Consider the following 26,838-nt stretch of genomic DNA (forward strand, 5'->3'; position numbering starts at 1 on the left):
AAGGAGCAAAAACAATGGTGCAATTTCTGGTTCCTAACACCACCTTGTGCTGCAGCCTCTCTTTTAAGATTTGCAGTGAGCTGAGATTGACTGAAGACCCAGGGGCTGATGGGGTTGAGGGAAAGAGAGCGATGCCTCTGTTCCAACCTACATAAATCCCACTGGTCTTTTGTCAGAAGGGTCTAATGGTTTTCTCAACACTTTGATGTTCTGATGTCCTTGAATTTCCTGTGATAACACTAAATTATGCTGAGCCCTATTAATGAGGATCAGCAGTTTATTCCTCCCTTTGTCAGAAAGGGTTGACTAAATGCTGTAGCAGTATTATTCATGTACACTGTCTCTTCTGTGAATCTTGTTTTGGGATCTTTCGTCAGAATCCTCTCCCCAACAGGATAAGTTTGGTGTGATGGCTTCAAGTCATTCTGGAGTCCTTATTCAAATAATATCTGAAATTGTTATTCAACATTTTAATGCACGTTTCAAATAAAAAAGTTGTACCTTCTTTGCTCCAGCTTATTTGTAGTAGTGTGATCAGTTAAGAAGTGACAGAATATAGCTGAGTGTGCACATCAGAGGGAAATCCTAGTTATTAAAAACACCCTCTGTGTTTTATACTCAAGTAGGGATGGATTTCATTGTTCTGATTTTATTGCTGGGTTTTCATAGCCCATAGTCTGAACTTGGTGAGTAGTGTATGGATCATGCTGTGCACTCTTGTGCAGACTCGTTGATGTAGAATGATAACTACTGATGAACAGTGTAAAAGTAATTGGGAGTCTGAGAATGGTTTTACTTAAGAGTGAGAAAATGAATGAGTTGGAAGATGGTGTCATCAATGCATGAACTGATTTCAAGCCAGTGCTTAAGAAAAAGTGCTTATTTATTGTATGCTTTCAGCAAAAGATATGAGTTCTTATGTATGTTAACAGAAATATTATTACTTAAGTGTCCTGGTGGTTTTAATATAAATAAATATAAGTTTACATATATATATATATATAAGCTAACTAGCTCTTTAATAAACAGATTTTTTCCCCCCCCTCTCCTGGCAGGTTTACACTTGCACTGTGTTACAGAAAAAGTGACTGCAAGTTGTGACTGGGAAATCTACTTAATTAAATAACATAAATGGGCTAGATTCTTGAATTGGGCTATCTATGAAACTCACTTGAAGTTAGTGACTGTCTATTGACTTAGATTGAGAAGAAGTTTCCCTCATAGTTAAGGCCTAGATTTTTAATGTGTAAATAGACTTTGTCAGCCCAGAATTACTAAAAATAAATCATTTCAGCAATGTCTTTTTTCTTTGCCTTCCATTATAATTCCAGTCTGACTAGAAGTATAAGGCTGAAAACAGTTGTTCAAATATGGTAGGGCAGGCTAGCAAGATGGCTATTATTTGTGTTTAAGGAAGTAGTGTATTTTTTGTGAAAGTTCTCTAAGTTTGGTTGAGGTTTTTTTCCTTTCAAAGGTTACCATATATATAAATGTATGCTACCATGTCATTAATGACAATGTACACAATTAATAGTTAATTTTTAAGTGATGGTCAGCTGTGTTTCTCTTGTTTGTCCTAACTATTTTATTGTGGTAGTTATTATTTTCCATTTCATAACTGGCAGGGGCTCTTTCTAGTTACAAAATCTAAGTTTGTAAAAGCAGAAAGAAACCGATGCTGGCTTTTAGGATTCAGAAAGTATTTCATCCTGAAATTCCGTGGATGTGTCTTGATTAGTCATGCACAAGACTTGGTTTTATAACATCAAGGCTCAAGCCCTTCTGCTTCCAACTTGCCATTTGTCATATGTTTTGATTTTGACCTTTCATGGCTCTTAATTAAAGACATATAGTAAAATAACGTATCTCAAGTTGTGTTGTGGCATAATAAAATACAAACAAATCCAGGGAATCTGAATGAAATGGAATGTGAGAGCCATTTGGACCACAACAGAATCTTTTGCAGCTATGCATACAAAATCATTATGTATTTTAGTCATTTTTTCCACATGATGGAAATGCTGATATTTCAGTGGAACTTCCTAGGCTTTCATTTTCCCGAATGAATGAATAAATCTATCCACTGAAAGCAATTATTAGTTACCTTTTCCAAAAGAGAAAGGGAAGTTTTCCTAGGACAAAGTGTTATTTAATTTATTTAACAGTAAACGTAAATTTTTGTAATGATTTTTTTTCCCTACTGTGAATAAGCAATGACACTGTAATGCAGTTAACTGCTCTTGGATTTACTAGAACATGTGAAAACTTTTCTGTTATTATAAAACAACTGAAAACATCAATAACATCCCAGCAAATCTAATGTGCATGTTTTCAGTCTGGGGCAAAGTGAGGTATCTGCTCCACACATACAGTGAAGATACACTGTGCATTTTTACCTTTCATTCACTAAGATACTTCCTCTTCCAATTGTATCAGCTCTGTAAACTCTCCACTGATATCACCCCAGAACAAGATATCCAGATAACACTCACTTACGTGTTCTAGGAACAGTATTGCACAAGTGCACTGAATGAAGAGCAGCCTCTGCCACTGGTGACACCAGACAAAGTACTTTGAGAAAAGACACTTTAGGCAGAATGCTTTATCCTTTACCCTCCTGGGAAAGGTTTACAATGCAGTCAAACCTTACTTAATATCATTGGTACAGTGCAGCTTCTGAAAAAGGTGGTGTGCTGAGCATCCTGGTTGTGTAGTTGTTTGGTGTGTGGAGAAAAAGCTTCAATGTAATTGAATTGAATTGTCATCAGAATAAACATAGCTGAGCTGAACAGGAAAGGATCCTGTTATAAAAAGGAATCTAATGCTTATTTTTAAAAAAATTGCTTTGCAATTGATTGAGTCTTTCTTGGAGAACTTGTGAGAGGCTGCAAGAAGCAAAAACTGGGGGATGTGATCTTAATTTTAGGAGAGATGGATAAAGAGCAATTAGATAATTGCAAAGCTATATCACAGATTTTACACTTTAGCTTAATCTCTTATGCTGTCAGCACAGCAGCATTCAGAATTTTAATTTTGTGATTCCCTTTTTGTGGAGGGTGTCTAATGCAGTATGTGTTTGTATATGCGTTATTTTGTTATATTGGAACAAAAGAAATAAATTGTAGCGGCAATGTAGACAGCAATTTTACTTTTTTGTACTTGAAGAGTGTGTGTTACGAGTCAGAAAGAAAGGAGCTTTACAGCTATGGATTTCAGGTCACTTGAAGGCTCTTGGTTATTGCAGCTCTGCTGTTGGATTTCTTTGTCCCCTCTAATTTGGAGGGGAAGGAAAATAGTTTAGTCTCTCAACTGTATTTTGTTTCTTTTACCTAATCTCTACAGAGAATTAAAATGTCAGAGTTGAATTTCAATCTCTTCTCACTCCTAGCACTGTAAAAGGCATCTCTGTGCAATGCATTTGGCTATCTTACTTTTGGTTCTACATTATTATCTACAAAATTATTCCTTTTATTGGGGCGTAGCTGGACCTGCAGAACTGTCCTACTCTCGTCTAACGTGACCCCAGCGTATACTAGATAAGCTTTGCTACTGCAGCTCTGCTGAAACCCTGCTTTCTTCCCTCTTAACTTTCCCCAAGGTAAGCTAAGGTGAAAACAGGCTAATAAGTCCCTTTGCCAGTGTGTATCTGTCAGGACTTTCTGCTGCAATATATTAAACGTGTTGTAAAGTGTGTTTTTTATAGGACTGCCTTTAGCTTGTTAGCAAGGGGAATCTTAGTTTTAAACCACACCATTGAAAAAGAGAGGTGTTTATGCAGTCTATTTATTACTTCTTCCTGGAGAATTTAGGTGCTTTTAGAAAGCTGACTTGTACAGTCCTTGGTTGCAGCTGAGGTCTGTGTATGTGGTGGACACCCCTTCTCCAGAAGGAGCAGTGATCGTGGAGGAAATCCTTGGTTTGTGTTAAAATGCTTCACTGGAATGAAATTAAGACTTTAATCTCTTGACATCTTTCTCTACTGTAGTAGCTGCATCTCTCACCTCCTGGTGTATTTGGAGATGTAGTTCTGTTAGATAAGATCACCTTATTGGCTCTGGAGGAAGAAATAGAGGTTTGGCTGGTCCATTTGCTGCACAGACTCGCTTGAGAGCCATGGCAAGTAACCAGCAGAGCTGGGGGGAATGGCTTCATTTGAGAGATTGAGACTCCAGAGCCATTTGTGAGGAAGATGAAGCTTCATAGAGACCCTTCAGCTCAGTATGTTTGAGGAACTACTGCTGTGACAGACATTACAGTATCTTTTTAGTACTTTTATGGAGAAAATGAAGCAGAGCTATGCAGACTTTCCTTTCTAGCCTAATTTGCAGCTTGACCTTCTTTTTATGTGGTTACTGAGCTAGACAAAAATCAGAACATTATTACACAAAACATAAAATTTGGCTTTATTTGACAACCATAGTGCTAAAGTGAAGCAGCCTACAACATTTTACTGAGAGAAATTGTACTGAGCCCTTGTAATAGTGATGGATTTTGAATGTTTCAAGTCATTAGAAAGATGTTTGGAATAATCAGTTGCCAATGGATGCTGGTTTTTTTGCTTGCCTATGGTGCTACAGGCTGGCAATCTTTTTGCCCCTTTATCAACTCCCTCATGATACTCTTGTAGTGGGAGTTTTCTACTTTTCTGTCTTAATCTAGAAAGATGTGGCTTATGTGTCCTTATTTGTAGTAAGAGGTAATTTATATCATAGTATAAATGTGTGATGCAGAACTGGTGACTTGAAATCCAGGACTGCTTAAAAGTTGCTAGGGAAATTAAGAATTATTTTGATGATATATACTGGACTTACCTGTATTTCTCCATTACTCTGCAAATCTCAAAAGTTTACAGTATATTGAGAATAGTTAATTTTATTTCTGTCTATTCTGGTTCCTGTCCACTCCAACTCCTGCACCGTGGGTGAAAACATAACAAGCATTGGTTAAAAACTACGTAAAGCTGTCAAGCTTAAACAGTGATTAATTCAACAATTATATTTGGTTTTTTGTGCTTCACCTCGCAAGCAATGAAGGCTAATCTTCCTTCATTAAGAAAGTCTGTTTATTCATAAGTTGTCAATATATTTCTATCTAACATCAGTCTGTGTCTGTTAAATACAGTGTTGATTCTTCAAAAGCAAACCTTTCTCTTTATGTACTTAAATCCCACAGGGGTCCAATAGAGAGAAAGAAAATGACCACCCTGGGCAATGAACTGCACTCTTTCTACACCTTGAATTAAAGTAGCAATTATTAAAACCCACAATTAAATTGCTTTACTTAAAGCAATGGAAACTAACGTGACTTGCAGGCAAGGCTAGACAAGCCTTCAGCTCCCAGAAAATTTGATTTCCTGACAAGAAATGCCACTGCAAAGCAGTGTTTGGGTGAAGGAGCTTATGAACTCAGTTTAAAAACCTTTTAAAAATAATCCTTTCTATGAGGCAGTGATTTTTCTCAAGTCAGCTTACTTTAAACCAACCTTTTACACAGAAAGACATCAGAAACCATTGTTTCTGAAGGGCAAAATAATTTCTAATTGTCATTCAGACAGTGTGAATTGACTTAATCATAGAAAATACTTATTCTGAATTAGTTTAAGAACACTTCTCTTGTATATTCAACCTTAAAGGACAAATTCAGAAGGAAAAGGAGGCTTCTTCTCTGCACTGAAAAATGAGAATTTATATTTGATTTAGCTGTCTCTTTTCATCTAGTCACAATGTAGTCAGATATGAGGAAAAAACTTTGAGATTTCTGCAAAACCATTACTTATCTTTTAATTCTTGAGTCATTAAATATTTAAAACAACGAGAAAATCCAGAGAGGATGAAAAGTTGCAAGTCTTGAGTGTGTTTTGTTTTGGTAGTTTAACTTCCAATATTCATTTAGTCCATTCTTAATAGGGAAAGCAGTGCCATGAAAATTGCTAGAAGCCTGTGCCCAGAGTCTGCCCTGGCAAACAGTGAAAACATCCATGCAAAAGTTAGTGTTTGTCTGGGTGGAGGAGATATTTGTAATTTTGACTGAAGGGAAAGTGTGTATGTAGTGTCATTTAGTTTCTGATCCAGCATGCTTATGGAAAATTCTTGGCTGTAGAATTGATGACACTCCTGTATCAAGAGGAAGTATCTTTTCTGTTCTAAAAGTTTTCAAGGTCTTAAAGCAGTGGTAGTAACAAAGTATTAAAATGTGTATGTCTAAAGTATGAATTTTGTATCCTAAGTGAACCTAGAAAATTTCTTAACTTTAGGCTTGAATGAGAAAATACTTGTTGACAGGTCTAGTCACGCTCGGGAAACATGTATTTTTAGGACCTTGGCGTACTGTACCCAAGAGCTGGAGACTTTTAGTAACCTTACTGGCTTCCCTTATGCTTGACAGGAGAGAGTAAGCACAGAAAATGGTATTGGGTTTGCATGGCAAGGTTTTGGTAACAGGAGGGGGGTATGAGGTGGCTTCTGTGAGAAGCTGCCAGAAGTTTCACCCATGTCCAGTAGAGCCAATGCCAACTGCTGGCCAAAGCTGAGCCCATCAGCAACAGTGGCGGCATGTCTGGGATAGCATATTTAAGCTGGGAGGAAAAACTGCTGTACAACAGCAGCTGGGAGAGAGGAGTGAGAATATCTGAGAGCATTGGCTCTGCAGACACCAAGGTCAGTGCAGAAGGAGGGGCAGGAGGTGCTCCAGGAGCCAGAGCGGAGATTTCCCTGCAGACCGTGGTGAGGCAGCTGTGCCCCTGCAGCACATGGAAGTCCGTGGTGGAGCAGATGGATGCCCAGAGGAGGCTGTGATCCTGGGAGAAGCCTGGGCTGGAGCAGGCTCTCAGCAGGGCCTGCAGCCCCGTGGAGAGAGAAGCCCATGCTGGAGCAGGTTTGGTGGCAGGACTTATGACCCTGTGGGGGACCCACACTGGAGAAGCCTGTTCCTGAAGAACTGCACTCTGAAAGGGACCCACACTGGATAAGTTTGTGGAGGACTGCCTCCAGTGGGAGGGATGCCATGCTGGAGCAGGGAAAGAGTGTGAGGAGTCTTCCCTCTGAGATAGAAGGAGCAGCTGAGACAACGTGGTGGATGAACTGACCCCAACTCCCATTCTCCATCCCCTGGTGCTGCTGGGGGGTAGGAGACTGAGAAACCAGGAGTGAAGTTAAGCCTGGGGAGAAGTGAGGCAGGGGGCAAGGGGTTTGAAGGTCTGGTTTTTATTTCTTGTTACCCTACTCTGACTTTTAATTGGCAATAAAAATTATTTCCCTGAGTTGAGTCTGTATTGCCTGTGACCACAATTGCTGTGAGACTTAGTGGGCACCTGGCATCCAGCCAGAGTTAACCCAGCACAAAACCATCGTTGGATTTAACACTCTGAATAATTTTACTTAGATGTAGATAACAAAATTTAAAAGTACTAGTATTCCAAGCTTGTAATTTATTGTAGAATCATAGTAAAACTGTAAGTATAATCCTTCTGTGCTGGAGTCTAGATTAGGTGACCTCTTGCTCAAAGCAGAGCTGTCTTGGAATTTCTCTGTTTGTTCTGATAGTTGCAGACTAAAAGGACATTGAAACAATATCTTCTATTCCAAACCTTGCTTGCTGTAGGACTAATGTTAAAATGTAGTGGAAAGGCTCCATACTGAGTGCTTGTAATTAACCTACTGGTTACTGCAGGATGCAGAGCATATATCACAAACTTGAAGCAGGTTATCTTCTTGGCATATGTTCAGCTCCGAATAGCACTTTTGGGAGTTGGTATATTCCCTAAAACAGAGTGCCTCAGGGAATACTTTCCCTTAGAGAAAGTGACTTTCTGTTTCGGAATGTGTACAAATGTCAGGGTCTGTTTCTTACTCCTGCCAAGCTTCAGACTGCATCTCTAGTTTTAATGATACTTGAGAGCTGTTTCTTATGAATGGATCTCCTGACTTTAATTATTGTGCTGGGGTGTTGGAACCACGTGTGCTCTCTCATTGCCTACTCCCACTCTTTTAAACTGACAGTATTTTAATGTGATGTTGCAAGGAAGGCAGCTCACTGACATCCTGGGACCTGGTCAGAGAATCACCATAATGAGATACTTTAGGTGAGATATTGTTAATTTGCTACTGAGTAACCTCCAGAGGGACTGGGAATAAAATCAATTGCTGAAGAAAGCAATAACTAAATTTACATGTATCAAAGTAAGGAGAAGCTTAATGTTACTACTGAAGACTTCCTCCCTTGTTTCCCTAGAAACAAAAATATAAAGTGTCTTTCCTGTCCTTCTGCACCCACCGCCCCCAGTGCTGATTAACTTTGCCATTATTGATGCTGTGTTAACACTTAAAAAAACTTGTTGAATTTTCAATGCTTTATGTCAAGATCTAGTCTATGGTCCTTTTAGCTAGTTCTTTGCATGGATTCAAAAGTTTTTTCATGTGACAAGTCTCTGAGAAGTGTGACTTAATTTCCAGGGCATGCTTTCTGTTTAGTGGTGATCAGTGCAATCCAAATATAAGGATTCTCAGCTTAATGTAATGTATTGCCTCCATATGTAATTTCTCTGGTGTAAGGAAGTGAAATCTATTTTTTCTAATCAAGTTTGAGTATGTAATTCCACAATTTGTATGTGCTAGACAGAATGTTCTATTAGCACCAGCCTGCAGCTGTCTTCCAGTGTTTTAAAGCCAATAAAATACATTCAGGCCCCCTTTTACTTTGCTCCTGTGAAATAGTCTGTGGGAAATTACTGTTGTGATTCTCCATATCAGTATAAGGTCACTTTTTGGTAGGAAGGTGCACCTTGAAGTACCTCGCTTGAAGTGACAGTGCTCTAAAGAGACTCTGAGCCATTACTAGTGCATAGCCAGGGCTTAAGTAAATGAACTTGAGAGGCTAACACTGAGGGTACTCTGTATCTGCTGAAGTTAAGTATGTGAATTCCTGAACAGGCATCTGAGAGCTCTCACTAAATATTCAACTTCTGTCAGCTTGTGGGTAAAAGAAAAGGGCCTCCTAACTCATCAGGCCCTGATGCTCTTGTTTTACAAGTGCCTCTGACTTTCAGGGTTAGGACAATTGCTTTGTCTCCATTGCTTCCTTGTTTAACTTGGCTCTCTTCAGTGCCACTTACTTTTTCAGCTTTGATTACCTGAGGCTGGAGAGCAGCTCTTTCTTAGCATTGAGTGGTACAGAGAAAGTGCTGCCCGTAGTGCTCTCTTTAGGTGTTAAAGTGCACACACAGAGTGTGCTGCTGCCACGGGCATAAACAAATGATAAAACAGCTTTAGCTAGAAGAACCTTGAAGCTATGATACTTGGTCCAAGAACTGAAGGAGAATGGAGTTGATAACCACCTCCACCACAAAAAATCCCCCAGACACCCACCAAGCCTTAAAGTGAGTTAGGTCTTGTTCTGGCAGTTAAGAGGGTGTGTGTACTTCAGATAACATCTCAATGCAATATAACTCTGCACAGTCTCTATTCTCTTTAGCATGTATACTTGCTTCATCTTTGGTATTAATTTAGTGCTTTCAGTAGTTTCACGATAGACCATAGTGGGGTTAGATTAATCTGAAACGCTGTTCCATTTTGCCTCTCCTGTCTCCGAGGAAGAAGTGGGTTTTATGTTCTTGTGTGGTCTGCTTCATGCTTTTGACACTTGAAGGTGCAGTTGTCAGTGACAAATGACTGACATCCATTAACAGGACTCTGGATATGAAGTTTCCTCTGTTGCATGTTAGATGCATCCATAGAGGAAGGTGAGAAACAGGACATTTTCTGGGGAATTAATCTGAAGCTTGTGACTTTATTCCATTTCCTTAACCAGGAACGGACTAAAAATGGAGTGCCATAATGACTGGTGTTATGACTGTATAATACTCGACTTGCAAGCATACCTGAGACTTACAAGCCTGACAGTTTGGTCTAGGTTTGTGTTACGTTTGGACATGGTTATAGAAAGTGGCAACATCTAACACCTGTCACATGGGAAAGGTCCTAAATGACTAGTAAATCTTAACCTGTAATGAGTACCATATGGCACTTCTTATTTGCAGCTGGAAAAAATTAGGAAGCCCCAAGAGACTGGTGATTAGAGACTTGTGTGTAAAATAAAAGTAAAACTGAGACTTCCTGAAAAGCTCACTGTGCCCTGCCACTGCCTGCCTGCCTGCCAGCTGCTCCATGCTCGTGTCTCAGGGCTGGTGTTAGTGGCAGAGAGGTGTAGCTGGACAGGCAAAGATGGGGGCATGCTTAAAACTAACCATTCCTCTCATTAGCTATGTATGTGCTTAAGGAGTTTGTTTATGGTCTGTATAAAAATTAAAGGATGGCTTGCACTCAGAGCTCAGCGTTTTGAACTGAAATGAGCTGTAGTGTAGACTGCCTACAGAGATGCTGTGAAATTTGTCCATCCCCAAAGCCTCCCATTCCAAAACTGAAAAGCCAACCAGAGTTACCTTGTTTAGGATGTTTCTCTGTTTACACTGTATATTTGGAGGTTCATGCAGGTGTTGCATTGCCTGCTGACAAGGGAAATGTGGTGTTTGGCATCTGTCAGTTCATTAACTTGGAGATGAAGTGGGCTGAGAAGACCACCCGGTAGTTTACATTCTCTTTTAATGCTCTTTGCTTGTTGTTGCACTGTTTAACAGGAGATGTACTTGCCAAATCTAAACATAGATGCTTTGTAAGATGCTGCCCCTGGATGGCAGCATAAAGGTAGTACTTAACCTGAGTTGCTGTTAAAGGAGATTTTTTGGCAATTCATACAGCCTGATGTGGAGCTCTTTGGAAATTTGCATTCATTAGGACAGAAGTACTTGGCTTCTCAGGTCTCTGTAATTTTAGCTTTGAAATGCTTGTGAGAAGGGCAGTGGAGCTGATATTTTGCTTTCTTTGTGTCTCGCCCAGTAAAATATACTGCACTGGAACCCATTCTCTGTCTTGTAACACCAACAGGCCACAGAAATGTAAGAGTTCAAGTGCTGAGAACTGTCCACGTCCTTTTCCCTGCCTATACTTGAGTGCAAGGCTGGCAGCACTCCTTAAAGCAGAGGCCCAACAATCATTTTTGAAGATGGAAGGCTCTGTAGAAAGTGAGAATGAGCTACTGTGAGTTGCAAGGGCTAACTCTATTCCTCATACTGCCTGCTTAAAGTTTCTTAATGTCCTGAAAAGTTGTCAGCCTGTTGTTTCAATTTTTGCATATTCTGAAGGTAGTCATACCAAGGTTTTCTTGCTTATAATTTTGGGGCTTTTCAGGTAGCCCTTTAATTCCAGTGAAATCATGGTAACTGTATTCTGAGAGAAAAATTATTATTTAATAAACTTTCCATATAACCAGAGCGGTCATTTAGAGTACAGTAACTAGTTTGGTGGGTCTCTTACAATTATGTTTCATGTTATTACTATAATATATGCTCTTCAGGTATCTAAATAACAAACACCTAGTGCTGTGCCTTAAGAGGAAAAAGAAGGGCTACTTATTCATCTGGTGTTTAAGAATCTCTTTTTAACCCACCTCTTGTGTTCTCATTCACAGTGACCAGAACTGTGGCTACTACAACTAAGAGCTTCCTCTGCAAGTCTGAACAGGTCTTGTATTGTGCAGACTTCAAAGAAAGATAGTGCCTCAAGGTGCAACAGATTAAATTACATGTCAGAAGTTCTCTTACTTAAAAAAAAAGTTGGTCAAGAACTTCTGCAAACATGTTTTGACTCTTACATTTTACACCATAAAATGTATTCTCTTTGCATCTTTAGGTAGATTGAGGGAAATAATTCCTTAAAAGGGCATGTAATAGTCTTTTAATTCAGCTTCATTGCTTTAGCAATGTTACTGCTCATAAATGCAGTACTTCAGTGAGAAAAGAATGGCCATTTGGATTATAGAGCTGTGATGGCTTTGCTGCCATAGGTGACTTCACACAGGTGTTTGAGTAATAAATTGTTACCTGCAGATTTGTACTCCTGTTTAAGCCTAAAGAGCATATATGTGAAATCATAATTAGAATTCACAATAGCAGCTTGTCAAATCCCCACAAAAGCTTTTGTTTGTTGGTTATATTTCTGTCCAGGCAAGTGAAAGGAAACTCAACTGGCTGAAGATGAATGGTGAAATCTTTGACCTGGACGAGTAGTAAATCCTTAGCTAGATAACTGTGCAGGTGTTTGGTTACACAGATCTTGGCAAGGTAATAAATATGAGGATGTTCTTCAGGACCACCACCAAAATAAAGCTTAACCTTTGTCTGACTGGAACTGAAAGACTGAATTTAATTTCTGTTATAAATAGAGGTGTGAATAATTGAGTTGGTGACTTTTGCATGAGAAAGGGTAGTGCCTTCATCCTCCCACAGCAAAGGCATTTGTAACTGGTGCTTTGCTATGTGTTGAATTTACTGATTTTTAATCAGAGTGAATTTCTAACAGCAGAGTCTGTTTATGTTGATGGAATTATCCAGTATTTATGCTCCTTTTTTCTCTGACGTTAAACTTATGCTCCTGACTGGTAAGCTGTCATACTTGAATGTGGACGGTGACGTTAGTAACATTTAGGCAACTCCTATAGCAGCTAGAATAACTGTGAGGTGCAGGATTTGTCTACTGTATATAAGCTTTATTCTAGGAATATGTCTTCCATAGTTGTCCAACAGGCAATTGCAGTCTCTACCATGAAAATTCTCTTCTGTCAGCCTTAAATCATGAGCAAGAGCAGCGTGAGAATCTGCAGTTTCCACAGTTTTGTGAACTACAAAATATTGTTAAACTGCTTCTCAGCAGTGAAGTTACATGTATTTCAGTAAATGTAGCTATTATAGGAATTCCAAGATATAACTTTGTTTTACCAAATATGTGGTCTAGAGACAGACTTGGTGAATTGTGAAGTCCTGTTTGATTTTTTTTTTTTTTTTCTGTACTAGAAGACTTCAAAAACATGGTAACTCCTCTCCCCCTTCCCTTTTGCAATACAAACCTGGTGGGGCTGATGAATAACGTGCTAGAACTTTTTTTTTTCTTTGCTCTCCAAAGAAAGCAGTACTGTGTTAACTTCATTACTTGATCAACCTGCTGACTAGAGGAGCTGGTCATGTCGTGCTGGTAAATACTGAAGGGAGAGACCTGAGGTGCTTGATAATCTTAAAACTATTGGAAGCAAGTGCTCTTTCTATTAACTTTTTATAGCACTTGGAAGGAAAGGAAAATATAGAGCTTCTATGTGTCCATTCTCAAACTGAGATTATATCTTTGAATAACAGCAATTCACTGCCTGAGCAGCTGTGCAGTTAAACCTGCTGCAGGTAGTGGAAAGACTTGTAACCACATCAGAAGAGCTTCTGTTACTTGTATCTGTGAAAAAGTGGATGGGATTGAACGGCCAGTTTCAGGTTCAGGAACTGTTAGGGGAGAAGGACTGTGTGCTGCATGGAAACCCTGAAAGATGAATTGCTTTTGAATGGGTTTTATGGCTGGTTCTTCCTTTGACCATTCTAGTGAATGGGGGTCTTAGTAAAACCAAACTATCAAAAGGCTTCATTGTACGTATGCAAATAAATCCTAGTGAAGTCATTAGAGAAAAGTATGGGAAGATGCAAATATGGGACCAAACAGCAATTGCTACATAGTGTTACTTGAGTACATATTATCATCTTTTTCTAGCCTTTGCTGTTTGGTCTTTGCTCCTTCCTCTCAAACTGTGGAATATTGTTCCACGGCTGAGTTATGCTCCAGTCATCAGAGTCTGTTGCAGTTTTAAATTTGCTTTCAAATTCTGGCCAACTTTGTTTTGTGCAGAATTTTTTTCCGTGATTTCTGTGCATCTTTTCCCTGCTAGAGGGAACTATTCTCACCTGATGAAGTAGCTTACAATGTTGTGGTGTCAAATAACTGTCTGGTTTCCTTCAGGACATCTGTTTATGAAGCTGGTGTGTGCTGTTGCATGCCGAAGCTTAGTGGTCATTTAAATCTCTGAGGGGGTCTTAATGCATTGCAGGACACATCAGCATTTAAAATCAGTGCCTGTGCACAATCAGTTTTTTGATGCTTACTTGACCTCTTGCTGCCATCAGAATGGAGCTGGCAAGAAAAGCAAGTGGTGTGTTAGGACAAACTGCATTGCTGGGGAGGTTCAGTAATGTCTCTATGCTCTTCTAGAAATAGGATGGGTTAACAAATAGGAAACTTTGAATTCATGATAAAATTATGCAGAAGGAGGATGTCAAAATAAAGAAATTGCACAAGTATGTAAATGTTCAGACTATTTCTTGTTTCTCTTATCCGGTTGTTTGATATCTGGATTGAGAAGTCAGTTGTAAGCAACTTGGATCATGTCAGAACTACTGATATTTTGCAAAGGCACCTTACTGAGTCACCTACTGTGATTCTGTAAGAAGCTGCACCTCCTCTTGATTGCCAGGTTCTAATTTGTAAGTGTCAAGGTCTGTGAATGACTGGCTTTCCTCCCCACCTCTGTAATCTTTCCCATGGAAAGAGTATTAAAATCCTGTTATGTGTTCAAATACTAATACATTATTCAAGTACTGATGCATACTCTAGTGTGGAGGTTTAGATATTACCTTACCTTACACAATTAACTGTTAAGTTTCCCTGCAGCTGCATGTACGTAACTGCAAATCACTTCTTTTTCCCTTCACAGTGCTGTAAAGTCTCAAGTTCCTGTTCTCTCGAGGAAGAACATTCATCTGCCTGTTAGTTTTTAGAAATATTTTGTCCAGTACTGTTGTGAATGGCAGCTGGGAGGGGGGAGAATGTGGAATATGCTGAAGTTGCCTTGTAACCAACATCTTTACACCTGATGAGAACAGAGGGTAATATGTGCCTAATGTGTAAGGCAGGCTTCTAACCAAAACAAAATCTGAGGATAACTTAGGCTATTCACTTCACTGAGAAACCTGCATCCAAGAGTGTGCTTTTTTTCTTCAAACTGGAAAACAAACAAACAAACAAAACTCCATTCTTTTGGTGGCATTGAAAGCAGTTTTCTTCAGTCCATGTAAGACACAAAAGACTGAGCTTGTTCTGGAAGAATTATCCTTTGACCAGTAAACCAATACCATCCCTCCTTTTATATACTAATGAAAAGAACTTGCTCTCCACACACAGATTCAATGGGGTAGAAGCTGTCAGGAAAATCCAATGAAAGGATTAGCTAAACTCAAATAGATTAATTAGAGCCTCTGGTTGTGTCTTTTTATGGAAAAGTCACAGCAAAGGAAATTGCAATGATGGCGAGTTCATCTTTAGAGGTGTGTGAAGAGGAGGCAACAGGTATATAGTAAGAAGCAAATCTGAGCAATTCCAGTCTGGCTCTTAAAAGCTGCCTTGATTTCTTGTTCATCTTTGCGTAGTTGAAAACTAAAAGATTTTAATAGACATGCAGATTGTGACCAGCTCCTGACGATCCAGCGACCACTCACTGTTCCATACAGTATGTTTGATCATCTTCCCTGTCACCTAAGACAATGTGTCCTACTGGCCAGAGCCAGGAATTGAACTGCTGCTGAAGGCTTCTGGCTGCCTAATACAAAGCAGGAGACTTCCTCGGTTTCCCAACCTGTAATATATGCACCAAGTGTAACTTGGAGACCCCTGAGGTTTGGAGTAATTTAATTTTCTGTATCTGAAAACTCAGTCAGTCAATTTTCAGAACTAGTGGTGGTTAAGCTGTTACTAAGGGCAATTTACTGATTGTAACCATCTAAATCTTGCTCTTAATTTAGCTTTTTCTACTCTTGAAATGTTGTCACTGTATCCGTTTTCTTTGTTCGCTTGAGCTGTAGATAAGTTATTGTTCATGTGCAGGATTTTCCTTGCATTAATATGAGATATACAACTGATTCTGTGACATCAAAAATCTCTAGCCTGTGGCTGCTGAGTGGCTTTCAAACTTGTACTAGCTTGTTATGCAGTATGCAGTCTCCTGTAGCACTACTTTTGTGCCTGCTTTGCCAAGTAAAAAAAGGCCTTGAGGTTACTGAAAAGTCTAAACAGGAGGAAAGTTTTCACTTAGAGTAGGTCATTAAACTTTTTTTTTTCTGTACCATCATGTTTTGCTTTGTTGTTGTTGGTTTGGTTTTTTTTAAGCTGTACAGCAATATGACCTGTAAGTGGCATGAATTGATATAGTAAGAATTCTCAAGGCAATTTTGCTTCAAACTGTTCAGTTAAAAATCCCTTAATTTGGTGGGGGTACAGGTTGATGCAAATAAGAAATACAGTCTGCCAAATACAGCTCTTGTACAGGAAGATAAGTGACTCTGCTGGGGGAGTACTTCTTGATAAGCTTGTGGGTGAATAAATGTTCCCAGGATTTATGCCAAAAATTCACTATCATTTGATTACAGGGGGTATTTGCAGAGTTTTCTGATTACAGACTTGTAGTTTCCCTTCACTGTTGTCTGGGAAAGACTGTGTTTCCTTCCTGCAAGTAATGCATCTGAACTGGATGTCCAAAACCATCTGTCAAAAAGGATTCAGTGAGTGCTCCTGACTCTTCAAGACGGGCTAATTGTGTATGTTAAGAGGCCGCTCAAAGCATAAGGATTCCAGTCTGAATATATAAATTGCTTTGGGAGACAGTCACGGGTTTAAAAAGAACCCCTACACTGATTGAATCAAAGCACTTTGGGTGTTTTTAACTGCAAATAGAATGAGGGAGAGCTGCATGTTCTTCGAAAACTCTGTACAGGGAACTGTTTTAATGGATACAAGTTGCAACACAGGGAATTCCGGTGAGATGTTTTGTGGAGGAACAGCTTCACCATGAAGGCAATCAGACACCAGATCAAAGGCCTAAAGAGGCTGTGGGATCTCCACCACTGTAGTTACTCAATATGCAGCTGGGCAAGCACCTGTACAACCTGCCCTAAGTTACCCTGCTTTGCGTGATTCCTTCCATACCAAATTATCTCAAAATTTCATTTGCTTTATGAATTGGGTCTTTTTCATGTGGTCTTGATGCTGCCAGAATCACTGTGGGTTTCCTGTAGAGATGCAGTAGCAGAGGGCAGAGACTCTTGAGCTTCACTGTCTGAAAGTTCACCTTCACAGCATTGCATACATCAGACTTGTTTTGTGAAGGGGCAGTGTCATCTCATACCATCATTTTCTCTCCCTGTTTACCCCAGCAGTTTGCTGGTACCTGGAAGCTTAGAAAATTTCTGTTATAAACATTCTATAGAAGCTGTAAGGAAGACTAAATGAGTTTTTTCTGTTATACAGTCTGAATAAATCCTCCTTATTGTGTAGGATCTTGATCATGCTTTTCAAGTATGTGCTGTTGTAGCCTATGTGTGTTCTACCACAGCTTTTGGTGGGTTTTGATGAGTACTGATTTAGTTTATTCCCCCACCACCACCTCTTGGAGGCAGAAAAGGTTTTCCACGTTGCTCTCACTGTTCTGTCCTCGTAGTGAGGAATCAGTGCTGTGGCACAGCAAGCCAGGTAACTTGCTAGTTCTGTGTGTTAGGTTGTACTGTGAGGTGAGGGAATATTGCATGTAACTAAGGTTAATCCCTTTTAAATGAAGCTTTGTTAACGAGATTAATACTAAAACTGGTTCCCAAGGAACTTGCTTTTTTAAGAATCCATTTTTAAAAGCGAAAGGGATCAGATACCAAATTCACAGGATAACTTGGATTGAAGGGGGGCATCAGAAGAGCATCTAGCCAAAACCCCTGTTCCAAAGCAGAACAGCCATGAGGTCAGACCAGGTTACTCAGGCCTTTGTCCAATCTGATCTTTGAAATCCTGAACTGGCTAGAATGGTTCAATTTCAATTTAGGAAATGGTTCGGTAAATCCCTGTTAACTAAGAATTTGGAGGTTTCATGTACATAAAATCAAGAAACTGATTCCAAAAGCCAAATGGAAGATGTGGAGAGACAGGCTGGTCATGTCATGTACCACTGCTGCTGTACTTAGAGCTCTGCCTTTTGCTGCAAGATGCTTTAGTTGATCCTGGGTTTTTGTAGCTCCAGGTGAATGAAGCTGCTTCACTGTATTCAGTCTGATGCTTGGTGTAGTGTGTTTAGGCCGAGAGCCAGGACATTCCTAATGCCAGGTAGGTGATGGGTCATGTCTCTAAATGCTTCTATGATAATGAAGACTAGAATTCAAGTGTGGGTGTGCTTTAGATCTGACACACCGGCTGGTTTCATGCTTGATTGAAACTTTGTACATAATGTTCTCTGTAGATTACTGGAGGGGAGGACCCCAAATGCCCAGCTTTTCAAACTTTTAAAGTATATTCTGTATGTTTTTAATACAATGCTACACCTGTTCTCAGAACAAGTTAAACCCTGAAGTATTTCAGGTAGTGTATCTTCTAATGTGGCTTGTGGTTTTTAAAACTATAAAAAGGTCTGAAAAATGATGACCCTATATATTATGTAGAGGCATTCTACCAAAAAAAATTCTTATAGAAATCTCACTTTTGTTAACACATTTGTTACTTTCTGAAATCAACATGGAGCTCCATTGAGAATCCCCTCTTAGGGTGGGGGTGGAAGAATATAATTCAAGCAAATATGGTATGGAAAAGTTACTTAATTTCGATTTTTTTCTGTGAACAAGCTACTATATCCCCCTCCTTTGACTCCTTAAAATCTGACTGACAGTCCCCTTATGCTGGAGACTGTTGTAGCTGCCTTGCCATGCTTTGCACTGGAGTCTGAGTGCAGCTACATGAAATCTAGAGTTTTGAAAAAAGTCTTTACTCACTAACTTATCTGTGCAGGGAAGAATTATGTAGTATTTGTCTAATAACTATCACAAATACACTCATAAGTTTTAGGCTTGATGAAACTCATGCAAAACCTGACATCTACTGGTGGGAGGTGTAATTGGGCTCTTCTCTGTTGGGGACATGCTGAAGATTGTGGAAGTGCTGGCCCCTTTGGCCATAGGTGTTGCATTGTACCTTGCCCTAAGAGCAGATGGCATTTGAGCATAAATGTAAAAGTCTAAGATTTTTGAGGACTAACTGTAAAATACTTACAAATAAACATATATATTACCAAAGGTGATTGAACTTTCAGTTAACTGTGTCTGCTTTGAACATGTGTTTAATGGCTAGAGGACAAACTTTATAGGCTTACATTTTAGATTAACTTTCTAACTTTTTGTGAGACTGCCAAAGACTTCATCTAGTCTTATGCTGATTAAAAACATATTCTATTTCTTATGTCTTTAAAGGCTTGCCATGGATGTACATCTTTGTCCAAATGTGATTGCAGTGGAGTAAAAGGTGAAAAGGTAAATATAACTTTTTTCCTTTTCTTTTTTTTTAATGGCCCACAAACCACTGAGCCATATGCTAACTTCAGATAACTGAAGCTTGTGGATGATAGCTTTTGCTTCTTGCTCATATCTTATTTTCTTTGACTGTAGTGTGGGCATGCACCAAAGAGCATAGCTGTATTAACAGTTGGAGGTATTGAGTCAAACTGACTGGTCCATCCAACAGTGTACAGAATTTCATATTATTTTCTCAAGAGGAGGGAATGATGGCAAAAATTTTTCCAGCTATCTGACAGTAATAAAAATAGAAAAGACACAAATTTTAGTAAAATAGAAAGAATTCCTATTTACTGCCCAGGCCTGCCTACACTAACTACTTTGTGTTGACAAGCTAAGGTATGGAATGTACAATAATGGTTATGCTGGTAATGCTTCAGTGGAAACTTAAAATAGAGTGAGTGTGGGTTGTTTTCCCTCTCTTGTTGTATTGCCAACTCATAAGTAATTGATGCTCACTAATGTATTCTAAACTTGCACTGGTTTTCACCTCATAATTTGTACAGCTGTATGCAAAGGTGATTGCTGTTGCTGTCTAGATGTGAGCTGGACCACAGAAGTGACAAAATTCAACTGGAGCTCTCCCTACATACGTAGCTGCCACCAGAGTAAGCAGCTGGTTAATGGCCAAACGTGTATTCTTGGACCAAGCAAAATAAAAACCATCCCCAACCCAAAAAGCACCTCTGTGTGCCTCATTCAGTGCAACAAGCTGTTTTGATCTGCCCAGGCAGTGTCCTAAGGCCAAGAGTTGCATGTTGACATCTCTGAGGTTTCCTGCTTCCATGCAGCTTTGACTTCCACTCTCATTGCCTGAGCTCAGTATATCTGTGCTCAGTATATCTTTCATGTTTCTGTTACAATTATTTCTTATTGTTTTACAGTTTTTCCCACTGAGGAAACAGGAGGTGCCCAGCATCTTTCTTAGTTACAATGCACTGTAGATACACAGCTCAGTACTTGCCTGAATCGAGCCTTTTCTCAACTGTGGGAGCCTGGTTGTAATTAAGTTGTGGTTAAATAGTTCCCTTGTAACTGCTGCTGTCACAGGGAATGTGATGTGATCACTGCAAGGGGCAAGGGTTGCCAGAAACAGTCCCACTCTCAGTATTGTAAACAGTTTGCTTGAGATACAATGAAGTCTTCTTAAAGACCGATAACAGGACTGATAACAGAGTTTGGTGAGCCCAGCTTATCAAACCTCTTACAAACCTTAGCAATGTTCTAGAAGGACTTCAGTGGTCTGGATTAATTTCTGACACATTTCAAAGGTGATTTTTTGACTTGCATAAACAAGTGTAACCTTAAATGAACGCAAGTAATGCAAAATAATCAGTCACTGCACTGGCACTGTAACATGCTGATGTAGAATTTCACTATTGGCTGAGGTTAAACAAGGCAGATGTCCAAAATTCCAGGTAATGTTTGATGCCACACCTGCCATCCAGATAGCTCCTGACAGATGAGGTCATTGCCTGGCATTTACTTTAGTTCTTTGGGTATATTCCCAGTTTACATACCTAGTGAAGAACAGTATTCCCTTGATGGCAAGCCTTCTGAGTTAGATTTGGTTGGCCAAACATGAACCTGATTAATGTGTTCCTAGAGGATCTAGGTGCCTAGATCCTAGAGGATCTGCAGGTGCCCAAACTAGATGCATCCTAACACTAGTCAGAGATTGTTTCAGGTTCAGTTTGAAGGCACTTAAACATCAGGCTTCTATTCCCAGTCCAGTTGTAGCAGGTACAGTTTTGGAAAACCTTTCTGTAATTCAAAGCTGGCTTTTTTTTGGACTTTTCACAGCTATTTTGTGAATTCAGTGAGCAAGTAGGTGTTGTCTGGCTAGTGTGGATATAATGCAAGTTTTCATCCTTAGAGTGGAAAATTCACTTTGAAATCGGGGAGCTGTGATTCATTTTCCTCCTAAACCAAGGTAAACACAGCATAATCCTGGGGCGTGCCAGGCAGGTTTTTTTAAAACAGTCTTTCTGAAGCTTGCAGACCATCATGTACAGTATGTAAAGGAACAATGAAAAGCAAAGCCCATATTTCTTAGGTATGATATGTTGCTAGTGGAACTGGTTTGATCATACGTGCACACACCTCGTTATGTTTGTTGCCCTGTAATTACAAACCCTCAGTATTGGATGCATTGCTGGATTCAGCAGTTCAGCTCTGGAGAACCCCAAGAGCTCTCTATCACTGACATCCATAACACTTTATCTTATAAATTCGTCACTTTGGTTCATTGGGAGTTTTTAATAGCCTTAAACTTCTTCTAGATTCCTGTACTAGTACAAGACATCAAGGGCTATCTTAAGATGATTGGTCCCTCACAGTGTACCACCTGGTTATACGTTTGATCCAAGTTTCCAAATCCAATACTATCTTCAGTCCAGCTTTCTTGCAAATAGTATCTTTATTCCAGCTGAGTGTGTAAATTGCTGCTACAACAAGTTTCAGGCTTTCGCTTTGTATTTGGCATTTGGTGTTTCTCTTTCCTTCTGCAGTGATCTCTGAACTGTAGCTTCTTGCCTAATTGGTGTATAAAGAGCGTTAGAAAAAGAGCTGTTTATTTAATCTCTCCTCTTTGATTCTCCCATTAGAAGCGTGAAAATGTATTTGAAGAACTACTGGAAGTCAGGGGTATGGAACATGGTTCTCTGCTGGGAAGACAGGAAAAGCCTGGTCTGATGCACTCAGCTGAGCCCTGACTTTCTGTTCCACTGGGCTTCACTTCTGGCCCTAAACCAGTGTGTGCATCCAAGCCGCTGTCCACTTGCATTATGTCAACTGAGAAGTGCTGCTTTGTTCAGCTTAGCAGAGCCTGATGCATTTCTTTTGAGACTCAAAAGTAGCCTTCTTCCTAAGCATCCTAGCATTCACTTTAGGACGTCCCAATTTTAACAGATCAGGTAAAGCAACACAAATTCAACTATAACAAATAGGAAAACTATTTTCTTCTCTTGCTTTAGGGAGCCACAGCTCTCACTTAACTGCTCCCATACTGCCAGTGATTCTTCTTTAGCTCTGCCTCTGCCACGTGCCCTGGTAGCATCAGTAACAGAGTAGTGTTGTCTCTAGCAGAATCAAAGCACTATAAGCTTTATTTGTTTTTAAATCCATAGTACAACAGCTGACAAAAAGCAGTGCACTAAAATTTTCTTCCCCTGCTCAAACCCACCTTACTAAACTTAAATGTAAAGTGGGCAGTGTAAAATTCATAGAGTCATAGAATCGATTGGGTTGGAAAAGACCTCCGAGATCATCGAGTCCAACCCTTGGAACATGCCTAAAATGGTATAATGAAGAAAGGAGAGGAATTTACTGTAGTAGTCAGTAAAAACTGACTGCAGCTGGGAGCCAATCTGCTGTTACTCACAGTAATCAGCTCAGTAGTGAACTGGATTTGGTAAGAGTATTAAAGCTGAACTATATGATTAAACTATTACATGCAGGTGCTTATAGGAATTGCTCTCACTTTTCAACTGTAAGAAGTGTATCCTTTTCACTTAAGCAACTGGGTTTTAAATTCTGGCATTTTTGAAGTGAACATCCTCTGATGCTTAAAAGCAAGTTCCTGAGTAAAAGCTTACTAAAGAAGCAAACTATCCTGGTTTCTCTCCCCATACTGTCTATTTAGAAATATTTAATTTTTTTGAATAAATTCTAGAAATGTAAATTACTTGAGCATGCTTTAAAACTGCATCTACCCCTGATTTCTTAAGTACCTGTGGCCTATTATTAGAGTACAGGGAACTATGCCAAATTTTTTATCCATATTTAATTGGCTATATCTTGCTGCAGCTTAAAGAATAATTTTAGGGTGTTTCCCAACTATTTTTTTTCTTTCTATCCCCTAAGCAAGAGTCATGTTCAAGCTTGTGAGCTGACAGTTTTGCCATACCTGTGTAGCTGATTGAGGGCAATTGCTTTGCCAGCTACTCTGGATTATCACTAAATGAGATCAGAATCTGACTCCTCGCCCATTCCCCAAGGAAATGATGGTTTTATAGCTGATGCATCTTTATTTTGCTATGGAAACAGTCCTGTACTTTCAGGACTGAAAGATGAGATCTGAGTTGACCTAAACCTTTGCTATTTGTTTCTCCTGAGTAGCTTCCAGTCTGGAACAGAAAGTATCCAGACTTCCTCAATTCTTTCTGTGTAAGCAGAACTGGCTAGTGACAGGTTTTGCATTCATAAGAAAATTCATTGCATGCTATCCAAGGACTTCAGTCTTGTATCCCTGATGACATAATGTCCATTTTTGGCATTGACTTTTTGTGGAAGACTTGTTAAATTTATTTTCAGTTTCAGTATGTTCCTGAAATGAGCAGGCAGTTTTTCCTGGCAAATTTGTAGCATACAAACCTTCATGGAAATCAGTATAGCGTGTGCAAGAGGAAAAATCTGGGGACAGAAGCAACACCTGAAAACTGTTCTCACTTATGGAATCCTTCTATATGCTGTTGAAGTAGAAGACAATTAAAACATCTGTATTCAAGAGAGCTGGATCAGCTTGGCTTCTCCCCCTTCCCAATTTGCCCACATTTCTTTCTTCAAGCAATTTTTTAATCAAAAATAGTGATTACAGTGCAGCTATTTTCCACTGTAATTAGTTTAATACAGTTCTCTTGGGAATTGTCTGGTGTAGTCCCTCAGCTGTCCCTGAGCAGAGTCCTCAAATCATCTGTTGGTTCTTGGGGGTAATCTACTGGTAAACTCTAAGGAGTTGCCCTGGCAACAGTTTCCTCATGCAAGGATCTCATTGTTGCTGCTCACTTTGAGCTTGGGAAATACTCAGTTTCAGTAGTGCAGTTTAATTAAATCAGTTATTGCCTCCCGTATTCCTCTTGCTTAACTGTTTGGCTTCGTGTTTCTCTTTCTTTCAAGGCCTTGGATTCCAAGTTCTGAGACTGTTTAGAGTGGAGACCTTGGCATAGTTGCATTTTGGAGAAGTTTCTTCAGCCTTAAATGGCTCACAAGGCCAACCCTCTGCTAAAGGTCTGCTCTAGCAACCATTTGGAGATGTTATTTTCTCTAATGAAAATGTGGAGAAGCGTGACCAGGTTGAGATTAGTAGACACTGTGTAGCCCAGCTCACACCTGATGCATCTGACACACCTCTTGTACACAGGTGTGTTCTCTTAGTGTGCAAACAGAGTTCTTGCCAGAGCTTGCTCCAAAATCTGGCTCTGCCTAATGTTTTCCTTATCTGGCACTCCCGAATTCCTCATTCTCACTCCTTCAGGGGCACACTAACCCTTTCATATCCTGGCCTGAGATAGTAACACTCCTCCACAGTGGTGCTTTTCTGATGAGGTAGCACACCAACTGTATAGCTCCATGTAAAAGCACCTGTATTGGGGTTACAGGGGAAGTGTTTGGTAGAGGGAAGGCTACGGGGGTGGCTTCTGTGAGAAGCTGCCAGAAGCTTCCCCCGTGTGCAATGGAGCCAATGCCAGCCAGCTCCAAGGTCAAGCCCAGCAGTAATGGTGGTAGTGCCTCCAGGATAACAGATTTAAGGGGATGGGGGAAAAAAACCCGTGCAACACTAGTAGCAGTCAGGAGAGAGGAGTAAGAATAGGTGAGAAACAGCCCTGGAGACACCCAGGTTGGTGACAAAGGAGGGGCAGGAGATGCTCCAGGTGGCAGAGCAGAGATTCCCCTCCTGCCCATGGTGAGGCAGCTGTGCCCCTGCAGCCCATGGAGGTCTGTGGGGGAGCAGAGACCCACCTGCAGCTGGGGAGGACCCCAAGAGAGAGCAGGTGGATGCCCAGAGGAGGCTGTGACCCTGTGAGAAGCTGACACTGGAGCGGGCTCCTGGCAGGATGTGTGGATGGACCATGGAGAGAGGAGCCCACACTGGAGCAGGGTTGCTGGCAGGATGTGTGACCTCATAGGGGACCCACACCGGATCAGCCTATTCCTGAAGGACTGAAGCCTGTGTAGAGGACCCACGCTGGAGAAGCTCATGGAGGACTGCTTCCCATGGGAGGGACCCCATGCTGGAGAGGAGGAAGGGTGGGAGGAGTCCTCCCTCTAAGGAGGAAGGAGCAGCAGAGACATGTGATGAACTGACTGCAGCCCCCATTCCCTGTCCCTGTGTGCTGTTATGGGGGAGGAGGTGGAGAAACTGGAAGTGAGGTTGAGCCTGGGAAGAAGGCGAGGTGGGGGGGAAGGTATTTTTGAGATTTGGTTTTATTTCTCATTACTCTGATTTGATTTGTAATAAATTAAACTAAGTTCCCTGGGTCAAGTCTGATTTGCACAGGACAGTAGTCAGTGAGTGGTCTCTCCCTGCCCTTATCTTAGCCCACAAGCTTTTTTTGTATGTTTTCTTTCCCCTGTTCTGCCCAGGAGGGCTGTGACAGAGTGGTGTCCAGCCAGGGTCAACCCACCACAGTACAACCTGGCACTTCATGTACAAAAAGAGAGTCTGGACTCTGACTGCCACACTTAAGCTTGCCTCAATTTATAGTGCAATTTCAGCATTTTCACAGGGGAGAAAAGATGCTGTATAAGACAGCAATATGTGACCTACAGTAAAAGAGGAGTATGTTTACATTTCAATTAATAGGAAACCAACTTTAGCAGACCAGTTAATGAGTTGCTCATTCCTATGCAAGGAGTCTTTGAGTCTCACTGTGTAGGTAGTACTAAGTACAGCTTAGCTGTCTCCTCTGTAAGTTTGCAGCTCTTGCTCACATGCAGCCTTTAATCTCATCAAAAGGTTTTCCTCTTGTGTTTCCACTGTGAAAGTAGTAGAGCAAGCACTGGCAAAGAAGGCAGGAAGAGAAGTCCTGTTACTTTCTCTGAAAATTTTTCTGAGATCTCAGCATCTTGTAGGTGTTTTGAATGCAACTTCCAAGTTCCTGCCTCCCACACTAGAATACAGAGCATCTACCTAAGCAATACAGTGAGAAAACTAGGATTTAAGAATAAGACATAACACTGCTGTTGTGCTTAGCATACAGCTCTGTATGGAAAATTAAACTTGGCTTTTGCAAATTGTGGTCAAGGCTGCAGTTGTGTGCTTCTGGCTGCTTGCAGTGCCCAGTCTTCAGTTCATTGCTGTGATGATGTGAGTTTGCTGGTTCAGTCGTTTCACTTGACTGAGGAGAGCTGGGCAGGATTTCCCAGGTTCCTAGAGTGCCATAGCTGGTAGATTGCCAGGTAATAGATGTAGGAGCTACTACTCCTGTTCTTGCTGAAGTGTGCAAGAAAAGAAAAGTTCAGGACAAATTGGTTTCAAAGAGAATGTGCAAAACCTTGTGATTAAGGTGTCTGGATGGAACTTTTCCTTGGCAGTTCCTGTGGTTGTTGTGAAAAAACAGTTGGGGTAAATAAACAGAGGGGTTTTGCAGGTAGGAACCAAATCTACCAACCAAACCAAACCTATCTGTAGAGCAATAAAGAATAGTGCTGAACAACTACCTGTTTTGTAAACAGTTATATATACACTGATTGATGTAACAGAGCTGTAGGAAATACCCGTTTACACAGTTGAAAAGTGTAACATTATATAGATACATGCAAAA

The 26,838-nt window shown here is 40.3% G+C and overlaps 1 protein-coding gene across 4 annotated transcripts in view; it reads left to right on the top strand.

Moving 5' to 3' along the window:
- The window catches only part of COL4A5 (collagen type IV alpha 5 chain), a 78,008-nt gene that overhangs the window by 1,896 nt on the left and 49,274 nt on the right, over positions 1-26,838 (top strand). For all 4 annotated transcript variants that reach the window (XM_027716433.2, XM_027716435.2, XM_027716434.2 and 1 more), the window contains exon 2: positions 19,193-19,252. In XM_027716433.2, the coding sequence (XP_027572234.1) occupies positions 19,193-19,252 (60 nt within the window). The remainder of the gene's footprint in view (positions 1-19,192; positions 19,253-26,838) is intronic.

The sequence above is a fragment of the Pipra filicauda genome, unplaced genomic scaffold (genome assembly GCF_003945595.2).
Source record: "Pipra filicauda isolate LSUMZ 115617 unplaced genomic scaffold, ASM394559v2 scaffold58_size5111680_pilon, whole genome shotgun sequence".
NCBI lineage: Eukaryota > Metazoa > Chordata > Aves > Passeriformes > Pipridae > Pipra > Pipra filicauda.